The sequence below is a fragment of the Vidua chalybeata genome, chromosome 9 (assembly GCF_026979565.1).
Source record: "Vidua chalybeata isolate OUT-0048 chromosome 9, bVidCha1 merged haplotype, whole genome shotgun sequence".
Lineage (NCBI taxonomy): Eukaryota > Metazoa > Chordata > Aves > Passeriformes > Viduidae > Vidua > Vidua chalybeata.
The window spans coordinates 4,626,883-4,645,124 of record NC_071538.1 but is presented as its reverse complement, the minus strand read 5'-3'; the positions used below and the strand labels follow the sequence as shown (position 1 = coordinate 4,645,124).

General features: G+C 40.9%; 1 protein-coding gene across 4 annotated transcripts in view; it reads right to left on the bottom strand.

Moving 5' to 3' along the window:
- SLC44A5 (solute carrier family 44 member 5) overlaps positions 1–11,828 on the bottom strand; it is a 62,171-nt gene extending 50,343 nt beyond the window's left edge. The window contains exons 1-2 of one of the 4 annotated variants that reach the window (XM_053950371.1): positions 11,708–11,828; positions 11,410–11,487 (exon numbers count right to left, since the gene is read on the bottom strand). In XM_053950371.1, coding sequence (XP_053806346.1) covers positions 11,410–11,428 — 19 coding nt within the window. In that variant the 5' untranslated portion in view covers positions 11,429–11,487; positions 11,708–11,828. The other 3 variants (XM_053950370.1, XM_053950369.1, XM_053950368.1) reach the window with 3 other exon arrangements.
- Positions 11,829–18,242: the final 6,414 nt, after the last annotated feature.

The following is an 18,242-nucleotide window of genomic DNA, read 5'->3' as shown; positions in this document are numbered from 1 at the left end:
TTCCTATTATTAATAGACAAAATGAAGGTTAACAAATGGTTTTCTTCTTGGAGTACCTTTTGTGAGAGATCTCAATCACTAAATCTAATCAAAACTTCTATAAACACTGAAAGCATTAATATAGATTAAATGGGACAAGTTGGGAATACTAGGACACAGAAGACTGACTTTCTAGTCTCACATGCCAGAAGGTTGTTCCAAATTGCTATTCTATTCTAGGGATGGAAGCCAATGCTTTTCAATCCCAGGCTTTTTTTGACATACCAATAATTATTCTCAGTCTCTCTTCCTGCTTCACTACAGGCTAGGAAAAGAAGTAAAAAAATGCTTGACTTGTGGATTACTGTCCTAAAAATCTGAAAATTAAATCAGTTTGCCAGTGACTCTATAGTCTTGCAAAGCACTTTTAACTATGTGTTTGCTGATTATTTTATGCCAAGACATGGTCCCTGTTTCCCTCACTGTGATTTGGATACCTGCCCTGCTAAGGCCTACTTTGTTAAGTAACTTGTGCTGGAACACTGAAGCAGCTATGTGTCTTCACAGAACATATAAAAGCCATCATTCAGACTTTAAAAAAAAAAGATGGCAGTGGCCACTCTTCAAATACTTCCCACCCACTTGAGAATTCAAACAAAAAAACTGTCCCACAGTGCACATTCCATCCTACTGGTATTTCCAGAATAGAAGTGTTTCAATGGTTTGGCACAGTGCATCACCAGGAATAGCATTCAAGCCAACCAGAGCTTGCATTAGGTATTTAGACCTATTATTTCTGGGATATTCTGACATTTTGTCACAGTATCAATACAATTACATTTTCAATTGCTTTGAATGCTATTGGGAAATGGTCCTGAAGCATGAACAACTTCTCACACATTCTGCAAGTCTCCCATCTTGAGCAACACACAAGTATTAAAACCTAACAAACAAGAGGCTTCCTTTACCAAATAAAGGTAAGGCATTTCCTCATCTTTTTCTAATGTGATAGTACATGGCAGCATTCTTCTTCCCTCAGTACTTCCCAAGGAAGATTTTCTCATGGCCAAAATATTTCTTTTATTATAGATTCAGCACATTAACTCAGCAGAAGATTTGGAAAAGATTTGCAAACAAGTTTCAGCTGTATAGAAAATCTGCTGAAAAGTACTTTCTACCTAGTTCTATGAAAGCTGCAAAACAAATGAACAAAATCACCTCCAACAACTTCTTGATCAATGTTTATCACTACTGAGGTGGTGCCAAAGAAAATGGCAGGTTTCCTTCAGGGGTCCGTCATGCATTACAGAGGATTCACAGCTGCAAGTCAAGTACAAACTCCTCCTGAGAGAAATCTTGTGTTCTAAATAAGATTCTGTTTTGGCAATCTGCAATTACCTTTAAAAAAAAAAAAGTTCTAGTGGTGAAATACACTGCAAATATAACACAGAAAAAAACTTCAGATTCCTTGGTTTTTGCTCATATTTCTTTTGATGTAGAACTGAAACCAACAGAGTGAGAATAGGAGGGAAAAATCATAAAATTTCTCTAAAACAGAAGACAACAATGAAGAATCATGTGATAAACTAAAACTGTATTTTGTAACAAGACAGATTGATAGAACAGAGAGAAAGACAGACAATAATGAAAGACAAAGCAGATACTCCAGATGCCAGATGCATAGATGATGTCAAAATTGATGCCTGTAATGACAACAGCTATAGTGCAAGAACTTGACATCTATACTAATAATTTGCATAAACTTTCTTTACCCTTGGATGGATGCAACCTCACAATTATTTAGAAGCATCTGCATTAGTAACATTAGCAGCATTTGGTTGAGGGATTGTGTCAAATGGTCAGGAGGAAGCTGTGAGTAACCTCTATGTAACTTACCACAGCTTTTGTAGTGCAGCCAAAGCAGCAGAGAAAGACAACAGAATATGTAGCTGTCATCAAACATAAACATAGCCCACAAAAATATAAGCACATAATTTAATCTTCTAATAAAATATTTAGCTTTCATCTATCTTTGAAAAAGAAAAGGTAAGGACATGGGTGAAAAGTAAACCAATCCCAGCTTATTCCATTTACTTCCCTGTAAGTGGAAATCATGTACAAGACCACAGCAAGGGAAAAGCAAACACATGTGGCTTTGCCCTTTATTACACTAATCATGACTGGTATCAAAGTTAAAATGCCCTAACATTATCAGGAAAACATGTTTTAAGATAGTGCCCAGCTATCCCAAGGGTTTGCAAGTGCTCATCAGGTCTGCGTGAGATGATGAGCAGACAGGCCAAGACAGTGAAAGCTTGTTTGAAAGGTCAAAAAAAGCACAGCTACACAGACTACAGTCCTACCCTTCCACATGTGCTCCAGAAAGGCTCTTGGGGTCACACAGTGAGAACAGAAGCAACTTCCTTTTTCAGTTTCATTCTGAGGCTTCAGTTTCATATGCAGGCTACAAGCAGAACGTTACCCATAAACAAGAGAATCTTTCCAAATGCAGAGCAGCAGTCTGTATTAAGGACCACTGTCATTCAGTTGCCTTCGTTTGGTTGGGCAACTACAACTTATTATTTTAAAGGCGAAATCAATACAGGCAAATTCAATACTTTAAAGCAAATTCATTGCAGGGTGCCTTTTAAAGATAATCTTTGGTACAGACATAAAACTATGATACTTTGCCTTAAAGTATAACAGAAAATTGTTAGAGACAACACACAGCGCCAGCCTATTAGGACTACTCAAATCTAACTAACTTTAATTCCCATGTTGAGTGCAATATTATCATTAACTGGTCCACTAACTGATCTGACCCAACAGCTTAAAACAAGTCAAAAAACAGGTGACCCAAAATACATTAATTGACCATTCACATCCCCCAGGAGTCACTCTATGGGGAAAAAAATAAACACTTCCCCACACTGTTCCTTTACCATGCCATTCTTTCTTACTGTATTTTTCTTATACTTTTGAGGGAGACAGAACATAAATAAACAACATGTGTAGGTTTTCTCATATATCTTATTTTGGCAGTGGTTACAGTGTACATAACAGGGAAGAGTCTTGGAAAAAAGCTTTTGGCAGTTGAGGGATTTATTTTTTTCTGCTTGCAGAGCCACATTTCCAGGTGTACTACACAACTTCATTGACTGTCATTGGCTCAGAATTCTAGTGCACTTGTTTATTTGTTTTCCATCTCCACTTACAGATTCACTTGATTTGGGGTTACTTTCACTTTGTTAAGAAACTTTCACTGATCTCTCTTCCTATTCTGCTTGTCAGCATCCCAAACCACTCATTCACTAGCTACAGATTTTTGATTCCCTCAGTTGAAAGGAAAACCTTTCATTATAAAAGGATTGGAAGAAAGAGCCAAGTTTCCAGTAGCTGAGCTCTCTTTATTATCCTCTCTACAATTCCAAAATAAGCTTCCAGACAGCAGCCAAGATGGTTGTTTTCCCTCAGACTGAAGACCAAATGTTGGCTAACCTTAAGCTTGTGGACTGGTGTTACATGGCTCTTGCCACAACACTTAAGTCATTTGTGAAAAGCCTATCAGCATAAGTTAGAAAGGATCTGCTCTGCATGAACTGCATAACTAGAAATACTATATAATGTAACATTATGTTACTTGCTTTCCAAATGAAATTATGTATTCCTAGTTATAATAATTCTGTTAGCAATATATGTGTACATATTATATACATATTTACTTAAATACATATATATATGTACGTGTGAAAGAACTGTATTATCTCACAAATCCTACACAAACCTTTAAATTACTTATGGGGGAAAATATTATAAGAGTTCAAGAGTACTGGTCATAGGGCACATCACTTCCCTGTTTATAGCAGTTGCTTACATGCTAGCACAGATATTGCATTGTACTGAAACCAACAAAAAGGCACATTCACAGATACAGCTTATTGCCTTTTGTCTGACAGAATAAAGCAACACAGCATAGGAATTATTTATCATTCTGCCGGGGGGTGGGTGGAATCTAAAAATAAATACTGAATTTTGCTACTCTTAGCTAGTTTTTAGCAACCTGATCATATCCAAGAAATTATGACTCTTATAGAAAAATATAAATGATGAAAAAACACAGTTAATTTTAATGTAATATCCACTACAAATAATCTTATATAATAAATACCAGAGTTATTACTCAGCATATGCATTTATTTCAAAGTACACTGATTATAAAGGACACTTATTCAGCTACCAAATTTCACAGCACATCAGCTTGTACCAGTCTAGATGATCTGCATGCAATACTCACTTTCTTCTATATACAATCAGCTGTGCAGAAGAGATAATTATGTGGTATCCCAGCCCACTCATGTTAGAGCTCCTCTTTCTGGTGAAACACACTCCTAAAGTACAAATGGGTTCCCACTCTTACCACATCAGAAGTACAAACTAAACCATATATTCTAACAGATATCTACTGGTTTAAAGGAGGTACAAGCATGGGACTTCCTGCTGAAGAAGTAACCCACCAAACATCTTTTGGGAACCTTAATCAGTGGTCCTCTTTAGGAGGAGGGTTGCTTTAGGCAAAACTTCCTTTTCTTGGCAGATGTCAGAGGTCAATCAAAGGCATCATTCCAGGTTTTAGTAAAACAGAAGACCTTTGACCTCAAAGTGACTGCTTAACAGAGTACCTTCAAAGAGTACAGTCACTTGTGCAGTTCTCTTCAGCACAATCTAGGAGGGAAAGGATGATTTCATTTATGTAGAATGAAGCTGGAAAAACGCAAATATCCCTTAGTTAGAAGGAAGAGTCAGATATATCCCATCTCTGCCCGTGAAGTTGCCCATAATTTATACGGGCATGTGGACAGCACTGAATTTCTACATCAGCAGTAGACTCTGTGGGGTTATCCCACAAGCCAGAGAGATTCCCTCCTGGCTACTTTTATTTCTGGGTGCTTATAGCATCCCAGCTGCTGCAAAGTGCCACAGCAGATTAATGTGATAAAAACTCTTGATGCTTCATGTGGATTGCAGCTCTATTATTTGGAATGGCAGGTATGAAGCTATTTATATCTATACCTGGAGTGAAGTGAATTACAGAGACTGGAATTCCAGTATCATAAAAGCTTGGTACCAACAAATTTAGACTGACAATATGAAAAGGAAAAAAAAAAAGCAGAAGCATTCATATAAAGTTTAGGTTGCACAGGTCTTTTGTCCAAAATTATACTCAGTCACTGTTGGGATCTGTTGCCTACATCCACTTAACTCTAACAGTCACCAGGCATTTATTTCCTGTCATTCTAGCAAAAATAAAACACAGGTTTATTATAATTTTTTTTTTCCCCACAGTTACTTATTAGACTTGTCACCACTTTCCCACACCATCTTCATGGACTTTGAGTTCTGTGTATCACACCACCTCCCAAGTAAGTGCTCACAGAAAATAAAGTTGAAAAGAACTTTGAAAGGTTCTTCTGTTAGTTTTCTTCCAGGATTTCTTGGGTACTTCTTCACTGTTTCCTTAACCTCTGACTGAAACACCTTCTTCAAAGTCCCAGATGATTCAGTACACGTTCCACATATGGAAATCTAAACATCCAGGTTCACTTATATGTTGTACAGCACACAGCCATCACATTTTCCTTACCTTCACTGTAACAAAGTAAGGTTGTTAACAAATTTGGGTATTTATCTTCCCTGTATTAAACAAATCAGAGTATTATTTCATAAAACACACCTTGTTCCTAACCTAACAGGAAAGCTCTTATGTTTATGTGCTTTAATAGTCCTAAGTTAACGTAATTTACACTATTCTGCTAGATGCCTCTGTATTATTTTATTAGATTATTATACAATAATATTATGTCAGACTCCCTGACATAATATCCAGATGCTAAGGAATCACATTAGCAGATTTTGTAAAGCTGACTGCCTCTGAGCCAGATACTAGCAACAGGAAACGCAACTAAATACAGTTAAGCAGCTGTGAATGTGACGTGCCTTTACACTTCAGGAGTGAATGCAGAGCAAACAGATTTTCTCATATCCAAGTGAAGATCAGTTACCGAATTTACTAAATCACCTCCACATTTCTGTGTTTAACTGCAATGGCATTTTTTCTTCTCTCCAGATGATTATGGCCAATTTATTTTATTTTTGCTTATTACATAACAGTAACAACTAATTAACCTGTGCAGAATGAGATATTTATGACTCGAATATAAGGATACAGTGTAGAGAAATACAGGCCTAGTAGAACAGGAAAGACTTTGAAAAGCAGAGATGCAAGATTGGATGATAATACACTATACAGGCTTGGGATGGTAGTAGAATTTCCCCTCAACTGTGTATTAGCATCCTGCTTTTTAAAAGATATAACCAAGTTTAATTAGTCAACAAGAAGTCTAGCTTATTAGAGTCTTTCTAGATAATGTCCAGTGACAGTTATACATAACCCACTCAATATTGTATAACTATGTGTAACAGTTCCAATAATCTCCTTACTTAGAGGTGTTCTGATTGTACTGTCCTTGTTCATGGCTGAGCCAATACCTTACTACCAAGAATGGCTCTGCTTACGTCAATAAACTAAAAGATGTACAACACTCAAGTGCTAAAGGATAACAAATGCAGAACCTGGATACTTTCAGATACTCTATAATCTTAACTGGACTTGAAAATGCAGTAATTAATTTGGCTCAAGAAATAGAAAAAAGTGCTAGACCACTAGGTGAGGAAAAATTGTATTACCTAATTCCTACCAGTTTCATTGCCTATTCACTTACTGACCAGACCATATCTGGTATGGAGTACTTTTCATATTTTCACAGAACCACAAAATGCTTTGGGTTGGAAGGGACCTTAAAGCTCATCTCATTCCAGCCCTGTGCCATGGGAATGGACACCTTCCACTCAACCAGGTTACTCAGAGTCCCCTTCAACCTGGCCTTAGACATTTCTGGGGATGGCGCAGGCACAGCTTCTCTGGGCAACCTGTTTCAGCACCTAATCACCCTTGGGATAAAAAATTTCTTCCTTACGTCCAACCAAAATCCTCTTTCAGTTAAAAACCATTGCCTCTTGTCCTGTCAATAGAAATCTTGGGGGGAAAAAAAAGGGGAAAAAAAAAAGAGAGGTTAAAAATATATATAATAAAATCTTTCTCCATCTTTCTCACAGATCCCCTTTATATATATCAAAAAGCTGAACAATCTCAACTCTTTCAGCCTTTCCTCATAGAGAGGTGCTCCAGCCTGTTAACCATCTTTGAGGCCCTCCTATGGACCTGCTCCAAGATCCCTGCCTTGCTTGTGTTGGGAATGCTGGAGACAGATGCAGTACCTTCAGGTGGGATCTCACCAGAATGGAGTAGAGGGGCAGAATTACCTCCCTCAACCTGGTGTACTTTTTTTCATGCAGCCCAGGACACAATTGGCTTTCTGGGTTGCAGATGCACATTGTCAATCCACAGCCAAGTTTTCATCCACCAGTATCCCAAGTCCTTTTCCTGCAGCATTGCTCTCAAACCATTTATGCCCCAGCTTGTGCTGATAATGGAGATCACCTGACCCAGGTGTAGGACCTTCCACTTGGCCTTGCTTGGCTTCAAGCAGCTTGTGGATCTTCAAGCCTGTCATGCCCCCTCCCCATGATGGCATCCCTTCCTTTTAGTGTAGCAAATGAACCACTCACCTTGGTGTCATCTGCAGCTGTGCAGACCTGACCAAAATAAACTTGACCTCGTTTATTTTGGTGATGTACATAATGAATAGCACTGGTTTCAGCACGAACACCACTCATTACTGGTTCTCACTTGGATACTGAACTATTGACTGTAACTCTTGGGACAAGGATGTTGTGGAGGACACTACCACAGAACCAGACAAAAAAGCAGCATGGAAGCAGCATGCTGAGAGAGAAAGTTTTCAGTCAAAAAGACCTGTCTGCAGTAAAAAACAACAGGGAACATATTATGAAGTGTTTAAAACTCTTAAAATTCTGCCCAGCCTCCCAAGTTTATTCCACAGTGAATCATTTTATGTAAAACTAGGATGCTGGCAAAATCAGGTATGTCTGAAGCTCTGTTAACTAGGCTCAGCAGATCTACTCAAAGAGTAAATGATTTATCCCACCTAAAACATGCACAGCAAAGCCTAGATGAAGTGGACCAAACTTACACCAGAGAAGAAAGGTATAAGCCATCTGAATCTGCACTTCACTACTTCCCACACTTCTGAGTATATTAAAATATTAATAAAGTGTTAAAACTAGTTTCATTTTTTATATGAACCTACCCCACTGGTATGAAATTTGAACCTCAGAAGGCAAAATGAATTACATTCAAGGATTTACCAGCAGTAACTAGGGAAGCTTTATCTGCAGTAGCATCACAGCCAATAGCTTCCACATAGTACAGCACTGCTGTGGCTAAATAGCCTATTCTCCTCAGTTTGAGGATGCCCTTCCTGCATGCTACACATACACAACTGGAGAAAATTAAGAATGGTAAATGCAGGCCAAGTGACAAGAATGATATCTTGATAGTGTCACAGTTCCTCAAAAGCTGTCCCAAGTGAAACAGAACTTCCCCAGCTTGGGAACATAAAAAATAGAATTCTTCTTAGGAGAAATCTAACATGATCACTTCACAGCAGTAACTAGGAAATCACAATTATAAACTCATGTTTTGTTTGCATCCATTACTTGCAAAAAAAATAATGGGTAAGTAGTTCTTCCTAGAGAAGATCTAAAAACATAGATATAAAAAAGCTAGATGAATTTGAGTTGGAAATAATAAATTGGGCCTTCTCAATGTTTCTTAAAATAGTGAAAAATTTTTTTGTTAAAGATGTCATCATCTCCTTTGGCCTTCAGTGTCCATTTGTAAGGTAAAACTGAACTGCAGTTCACTGCTACAGGAAATTGTTTATAGGACAATCATTCATTCTACAATGAAGTAAAAAATAATTTCAACAGTCACATGACAGCATTTAATATTGCAGTCACATGAAAGAAAAGTACTGCTTCCCTTAAAAACTAAAACTCCACTCCTAAACCATGCACTTGACTAATCTCTTCTAAAGAATCAGACTGATGACACAAGTTAAAAAGCTTTGAGAAGTATTTCCCTTTGTAATTTATAAATGCTGTGAGGAATCCTTGAGATTCCAAGGAAAGAAGTTTAGGACATCTATTCCTCTGAAAAATATACCTGCAGGCTAATAAGTAACTAGCTGCAGACAAGACAATAAAGTCAAGAGAATAACTATTACAGCAACCTAATTTAAAAGGAAAACTATAGTATATATGCTCAATTTGAAAATGCTGCACTTTCTGTTTTATAAATCCTTAACATTATGACTCAAACAAGGGAAAGAATGATGCTTCCCAACACAAGAGTAGATTTCTGCTAATGTAGTAACACAATAAACATTTCCACTATTAATATCCATACATGTAAATGAACTAAAATGAAGTAAACACACTAATGAAACAGTTCAAATAGCAAAATTTTTACAATTCTTCAGAATGCTGCCTTCTTCCCTAAAGGTGAATAAAAAGATTCACCCTTTTTTACCCATGTAACATGCTTTGAAAATGAAGTTTAAAAGATTACTGTATTATGACAGTAAAACACTAGGTATCACTCAACATGACTTTACTAGAGAGTTCTTGCTTACAAATGGCAAATGAGGAAGCATACATAGCACTTACTGAACTCTATTCAAACCTATTTTTCCCTTCCTGAATACTGTGTTCCCACTCTTCTTCCAGAATAATACTTCCACTCTTTCTGCCATTAGCGCTGAGTATCTATGATCCTAGGCCTACACTCTCTCTGCAGTAATCTGCAAAACCATTTGAATTCCACAGAAGTAGAAAAAGGTTCTCTCAGAAGTTAAATTATTTCAGGCTCACCAATTTTTATTTCACCTTAGCTTGTGGCTTGTCTTCCCACCCTAAAGGTTTATTTTTTTCCCCCCTTTACCCCTTTCGAAAGAAGCCAAGCCATGGATTTTCATTTAGTCAGATCAAGGTTCAGACCATGGCAGTGAATTAAAAACCAGATTTTTCCAAGGTGTAAACATGTCACACGGCATGCCTGTGGTATCGAGGCAAAGGCTGCTTTACCAAGCCACGTTTACGTTTTTGCATAACTCGGCTCATTGCTGGAGGCCTTCGGGGCTCCTGGAGCAGCAGACCAGTCCTAAGGGGGTTTGCTCATTCTGCACATTTGTTTCGCCACGGAAATATCGCGCACACTGGAAGAGGAAATCAGCTTTGTAGCAACACCTTCAAACAGGCTAAGCAGCTTTGCAAACCCCGTGTCCCCCATCGCAAATACATCGCCTTCCAAGGAGCAATTAAAGCAGAGCCTAAACACCCAGATGAAGTTCTGCCCCCGGTGACCTTCCCGCGGCGCCGGTTAGCAGGACCAGCGGGAAGCTCCCGGGGCACGCACCGCGACCACCGGCAGCCCGCAGGTACCATCGGCAGCCCGCAGGTACCACCGCTCGCCGGGCTCCGCCCCCGCACACCGCTCCGGGCACCCCACGGCCCCCGGCCCCGCACAGCGCTTCAGGCATCCCACAGTCGGGTCGGCCCGGCCCGGCCCGGCCCGGCCCGGCGTGCGCACCTGCCGCCCGGCCCCTCTCTGCTCCAGAGAGCGGACAAAGCGGCCACAACGCACCTGCTCCCGCGGCGAGGGCGGCGGCGGAAGCTCCAGGTCTGCCCGCCCCCATCTCTGCGCCCACCGCTCTTTCCCTGAACCGATCGCCCTGCTTTGCTCCAGGCCGAGCCAGGTGCTCCGGCGTCCAGGGGTCTACCTCCGACACGGGGGACCCCGCGGCCACCGCGCCCCCACATTCGCCAAGGGAAACAAACTCCGTCTGCCTCTGGCCGCCGCTGTCCGGCCGGGCGGATCCGCGCTGTAAACAGGCCGGAGGGCAGTACAGGCGCCGGCCGCCCCCGCCCCAGCACCGGCGCTCGCCCCGCCGTGCCCCGCGCTCACCGTAGAGATGTGCGGAGGCTTCGCCCTTCCTCGCCATCGTCTCCCGGTGCCCTCCGCGCCGGCACTGCCGGGGCACAGCCAGGGGCCCGGCGCCTCCCCCTGCCGCTCAGCGCGTTCTTTGTTGCCGTGAAGGCATGAGAGGCGGCGGCGGCCGGGCAGTCTCCCGCTCCGCTCTGCCGCGGCCGCCAGCAGCACCGCCCGCACCCCACGCCCACCCTCCCGTCCCGCCGGCTCCGCGGCGACGCCTGCGCCGACCCGCGGGGGCGGTGCCGGTGCCCGGGTCGCGAGGAGGGGGGTGCGGGCGGAGCGGCCGTGCCGAGGGCCGGCGAGAGGTGCCGGGACGGGTCGCGTGTCGCCAACTTCGCTTGGGCCGGCGGCAACTTCGGCATCCGGGGAAAGCGGGGCCGGACCCGGCGGGGCCGTACCTGGCAGGGTGGTTTCCATCCTCCCGCACCAACCGCCGCTGGCCGCCGCCGGGTGCGCTGCCTGTCCGTGTCTGTGCCCTGCGCAGAGCCCGGAGGTGTTGCCGCTGGTGGGAAGCGGCCGGCCGGCCCTGGAGCCGTTCGCAGCTGCCCGGGCCCCGCCGGGAAGCACCTCCCTTGGCGGAGCTGTCCGTGCCGCCCGTGCTGAGCGGCGGGCCGGCCGGGCCGCCCTCGGGCAGCGGTCTCGTGCCCAGCAGACGGCACGGGCTCCCGCGGCTGGAGGAGGACGAAGCCTTCTTACGTGCTCACCGACAGCCGTCCCTCTGTCCCCAACGGGGAAAGTGTGTTGGTCCTGGGTTGGGGCATTTTCATGATGCAGTCAAAAAACACCCTCAGAAATACGCATTTCTGGTTATAAACTTTCCTTCAGTTGACATCCTCCTCCATGCGTTTTATCTGAATGGGACAAAGGCCACTTACGAGCTATTAGTCTGATCGCTGAGATTCTTTTACAGTCGTGACAGCACAAATCATCACAATAGCAAAAGACCACTATACATAGATGTCACAATGCTATTAGTCTGTTGTCACTAAGTCCAAGACACAGAGTATTTTATAAGAGAAAACATTTTGAAATGACAGAAGTGCACCTATCAGCCATTGCTTATATTTTCAGACGTGAGCTTTGGAGGAAAAGTTACTTTCCAAGGCTTGCAAATAAAGGTACCCTTTCAAAAATTGGCTTAAGACCTCAAAAGCACATGGTTCATTTATTTATGAGTAAATTAATGTCCATAGATCATGGAAGTTGTTGCTCTGCTTGCATGGAAATGTAAATCAATCATCTGTGCATTAGTGAGGTTACGTGCCTCTTACGTACATGATCTGTGCATCATCAGGTCTTGTAGAGGTAGCTGCCTCGGCTAGTTTCAAGAAAACTAAATCAGGCATATTTATGACCTTATGAAACCCCCTAGAGGTCTCAATTCAAGCCAGCTGCTCCAATAATTACTGAATTTCACATATGTAGTTTTGTCTGCTAGTAGTGGAAATACTGGGGGGAGTCATTCCTCCTCCCCTCCCCCTCCCCAACATATTAAATTGTTAGAATTTATACTTTTAAATATTATATTTTCAAATGAGTACTTGCTTCCTTCAGTCATCCCATTTTATCAGAGTATTACCTGGGCAGAGGTTTATGATTCTGTGCACTGCTCGTTGTCTACAAATTTAATGAGAGTTCCTTCTTAACCTTGTCTCCCTATCCTCTAGGCCACTTACCTAGCCTAGCTATCCAAGATGCCTGTCTGTGTTCCAGGAAATGGACCCGAAGTAAATACCTGATGTGGAAAAGGGTTGACGTACTTTGCTATCTAAGAAGAAATTCTTATTTCATCTCAGTGATGTTGACTAGGAAAACAACTCAGACAATCTCACCTGCAGAAGATCTGCTTGTGTCAAAGACTGAGTCAAACATGAGAAAAGCAGCTAGGACTGCTTTGTAAGAAGGAAGGAAGTGTATTAATGTCTTCTGGCTCATTCTGATAAGGCATGGCAACCTAAAGGTAGCAGGGCATGACCGGATTTGATAGTCAGAGCCTAAGTAGCAGGCTTGAGGAAGCTTCAGTTATTATTCTACAGCTCAGTGTTCTTCTGTTCCCCTTGTGCAGATGAATGTATCTATATCTATAGCTGTATTGGTTTGGCATGGCCCCATGGATGCCTGGCATTGGGCCAGTGTCAAACCACAACAATAGCCTGCCTTCAAGAATGAATATTGGAATCTCAACAATAAAAAACATAGGTAATACAGGTAGTATAGCCTGTTCTACAAATAAATATGTAAGATATATATGTATCACGTATTATATATTGCATATATATATATAAAATATATACCATCTAGAGCATATATATATAATTCAGAGCAAAATATATATAGTACAGAGCATATACAATGTCTATATTGTGTTTATACTATACAGTTTATATAGTATTTATATCCTCCAGGAGAAGTAACTTTTTACTTGATTCTGACTACCAGAACCAAGGAACAACTTAAAACTACACTAAATAAAGAGAAAACTTGCTAAAAAGAATACAAAATGTTAGAATAGTGCTAAAAACTACAAGACAGCTATTCAGATAGATAGAAGGCTATGTAAGGAGACCACTTTGAGACAGAGCAGATCATCTTTGTATATTCATGTTTCTCTGAAGGGCCTGAGATATGGCAGAAGGAAGTCACCAGGACTAGATGGAATGAAAAGGGCAGTAGCTACTAAGAAGGAGGACTATTCCTATATTCCTATAACCTATCAAAATAGGGAACAATTGTGTTCAAGTGAGTAAATTATAAAGGATCACAAAATTTGGCACGTTAAGTGTGAAAGAACAGTAAGGCAGGCCATAAAAGAGTTTGACCATTAATTTGCAAAAAAGTATGGATGCCAAAAAGAATTTTTTGTCTAAAGGCCAAGAGGAGGAAGGGAATATGCAGAGTTAATAGCATATTTTCCCTAAGTCTTCTATGCACATATAGACTTGAAGGTGATAAGCATTTTCACAATTTTTGAAAATAATTTAGATGAAAATCCATAAAACTGCTGACCTTCCCTCTGAATGTTGCAAATACTGAAAACTACAATAATGGAGACAGATTTGGAATATGTGATATACTGGAAAGTATAATTTTTGTAAAGAGAAGTCAAGGCTCAGAGAACTACTGAAGACTTCCCAAGGAGCCAGAAGACATGAAAATGAGGGCATACAGCTAATTTTCAAGTTATTTGGATTTCTGAAAACATTCCACAAGGCTCCTCACGAAAAACATTTTAAATAAAATAAGCCACCATGGAGGGAACAGTTCTTTTATGGCTAAAAATTGTTAAAGGGTGCTAGAATGCATTTGTTAAAGGGTGTTAGCTGCATTTCTTGCAGCTCCGGGACCCTTCCTGTCCTTCCCCGCCATTGGAGCCCATGCTGGTGCCTGGGGACACAGGGTCCCTGCCAGGCAGAGTGACGTGGCTGCTACTGCCTTCCTGTTTGTGGTGCACAGTCTTCAACAGCACCTACATGCAGGACTCACCCTCAGCTCCAGCACAGAGCACAGGCAACCGTGTCCTCTCCTCCTCTTGGACTGGCAGAGACAAAAGGTCACTAGTGCAGGCACACACAAGACTCCCTGGATGCCCAAGCACATGCCCAAGCAGATTCACCCGGTACCCCTGGCCAGATCCCAGCCTCCTTACCTGCCTATTTCCAGGTTGGTCCAGCTTGATGCTTGCTGCAAACATATTGCACTCACATATCCCACAGACACTCCACACTCACAGGTTGCCATGGATGACAGGATGGATCCCTGCCTGTCCGATGACCCGATGTCTCCTACCCATTGGCAAGTCCAGCTTGAAGTTTGCCAGGAAATGAGAAATGCATACCCACTATGGGGAAGATAGTGGCATCCTCAGCATCCAGCATCATGCACACAAGCTGTGACATGTGGTCACGCTCCAGCTACTGGTGCTGGACCCCTCACTGACCTCACCCACAGCAGTCTCTCCCAGTAGAAGATTTTCAGGACATGCACTCACTGTACCCACCTCAGCAGCTGGCAGCTAAGACCTCCAACCGCTCCAGCAGCAGATACTGAGACCTCCCTAACACCAGCAACACCAGTGGGCATCTTACATTCCCAAATCTAACCTTGGTACCAAATCTACTCACAGAGGTGCCTCAGTAGTTGCCACTTCATCCTTATAACACACATACACATGGGAGAGAGAGACTGGGCTCAGTCAGACAAGTGTACCTACTGCCCTTTTTAACATTGACTGGTCCATTTTTAATGGTCTATTCTTTATTTTCTCCTCTGTTCCTCCAGATGCCCTTCCCCTGCACATTCCTTCTTTAGTCTGAATAGCTCCACAGATCCATTTCCAACATTATGGACCCTCACATTTGCATCTTATCAGGTGCAAAGTCCCAGTTTGCCTGCAGGTTATTGAGAGGCAGTTTGTTTCTTGTGTTTGTCACTGTTATCTTTGACTGTCAAGTATGTGTCTCCATATTTTGTTTATGGCTTTCCACCTTTTCTTGTTATCTCACTTGACAAGACCTTTGATCAGATAATCGTACTGAAATAAACATTCCTCATCAGTTAGTATGGCTGTCTGATTTGTGTGTCATCTCTGACTCCCTTACCATTTGTCAGTCAGGTCTCTGTCTTTCATGTTCTTGTTTATGGCTTCCTCCATTTCTGCACTGAAAAGGTTAATGACCAGATATCCTTAAAGAAGCACACATTTTCCTTCCACATAACCTTATGAAAAATATTTTATTTTTAAAATCTGAAGACTAATCAAAAATTTTTTTAATTGGTGGGGCCACCCATAGACTCTCAAAGGCTTGTATATTGGGACTCTTGTTCCAGATATTCATCAAAGATTTTAAAAAGGAGAGGAATACTGAAGTGGGAAAATTTGATGCCAATAGTTATGGGGCTGAAAGAATTTCAGATAAGCTCAGAACAAATAAAACGTAAAATGGCACAGACAAGGGGTGCAGAGAAGTAAGTACATATCAACTCATCTATGAGTTGACCATTACAGCCCACATCCTGTTGATAGCCAGATAGATAATATATGAAAATTTTCACTTTGGTGTTCAGAGGAATTAAAAAAAAAAAAAAAAAAAAAAAAAAAAAAAAAAGGGTAACAGAAAATCATACAAAAAGACCACAGAAGTTATACTGTTATCTTTTTGCAAGAACATGAGCAACTTCAGAATTCTGATTCTTTGACACAAAGCTAAGACATTGCAGAAAGTACTCAAAGATGATTATTCAGCTCAGAAAAGAAATTGCTCTCTGGATATCAACACATTTTTTAATCAAATCTTAGACTCAAAGAGGATGACTACCTCAAAGATGTTATGTTTGAATGTGCCTGTTTGAATTCAAGTAGTAGGGACCACAAATGAATTTATCAGATGTCTGATTAAGAAGAAGCAACCTGAAGTGGTTCTTCATACTGTAGAAACTAAGCTGTGGTTCCCAACACATTCAAAAAGCAAACAGTCAAGTTAATGGAAGACACATCTATGAAGCATTATTAGACACAAAGGCATCACCTCCAGCTCAGGAAACATATAAACTGAAAAAAATTTGGACAGTAGAAAAAATTTATTTTAAAAATTTATAAAAATAATCACTACATTATTGGTAAATGACCTGGAACCATTTCTTGACCATTCTTCATTGCACTACCATAAAGTGGATGCTATGCCAAATGGATATTTAGTCTGACCTAGTACAAGTCTTGTTACTTCCATGGCAAAATGAGCTTCAGCTATGCATGTTGTAAAGGGCCTCATTATTTATCACATGAATGTTAGATGAAAATCTCAATCACCACCTTCTTGTGCTCGTATTCTCAATCCCAGTATTCTTCTTCCAGAAACTCCAACCCAAGATGTCTCCCCTGTACTTTTGCACTGCATGTGCCTCAATAGGGCTATTATCTCAGCTAGTGTTTCTAAACTCTACCTTATACAATTCAACAACAAGCCACAGCTATAATCATTATTGAATTCTGTCTTTATTACGCAGGCATAAGTTCTGTCAGCTGTTATAGAAACTGAACTCCTGTGATTTAAGGCACGTTTTGCTTCGTGTTTTGTCATTTGCTGCACTTACTAAAAATAAGTATACGTGTCTTACTATAAAATTAGTGTCTACATTTGTATCAATACACATTTACATGGTTAGGTTCTTGTATACTATTAAATGTTAGCATTGGTATGGTCTTGCAGACACACAAATGGAGTTTTACAATATAAATGGACACCCACCATAGTGTCACGGTGGTGCTTACGTGGTACCTCACCTTTAGTCAGCTTGGGCTGGCAGTTGTAACTTCATTGTTCTGGGCTCTAAGTTTCAAGTGTTAAATTCATTTGAGAGAGGTATGTTCACTACAACTGGACTTTTATTAATATCTGATTCTACAAGCAGAAATGTACCAAACAATATATCTTGAGGATTTTTAGGCTACTAAAGTGCCAGCTGCAGCATGTTTAGTGCAAAAATGTCCTAGATGCTTCCTTTACACATGGCTAGGCCTACCTCTCTTTCTTAATGATCAACCTGTTTTTGTATTTCATGCAAGCAAAAGCCATGCTTGTCTAACTAAGCACTTGTTCCTTAAAGCAGTTAATCCTGAAAAGTCTCACCATACTTTAAAAAAAATTAGGACAGGAGATTTTTACACTGAGGTGTGGTTCAAAAATTATCTTCTCAGGTGTCTACTGACTTTCTGTTTCTTCAGAAAGTCAATAGAGAGCAAAATTATTACAGGATGCCACTGATTGTTTTTTATTTTTTCTCAAGCTCTGTACATCTGTCCCTTTTCTTTCCTTACAGTTCATGTTTGATAGTCACATAAATGTAACCCAGTGTGGTTTGACAACATTAAGGAAAAATATTTGGTGTGTTTGTATACAGTAGTTAAATAAAAAACTTTCAAGACTTAGAGCAGCTATGGCTTTGTGATTAAATAAGACTGAAAATTTGACATTAAGTACTGTTTGTGATATCCAGGAATTAAACAATCTAAAAGTATACTTGAAAATATTTTAATTCAAGAATCACATTATCTTGATTTTAGATAATTTAGAGTTTTCCATAGAGATGCTTTCCTTTTATTTTTTTTTCCAAATAAATTTATTGTTTTAAAAACCATGAAAAAGCTGGGAAAAAAAAACCTAACCACCCACCCTGGGCCACCCAACTAAATCCCAAGACAAACTAAATAAATCACAAGAGCTTGCAACAGAAA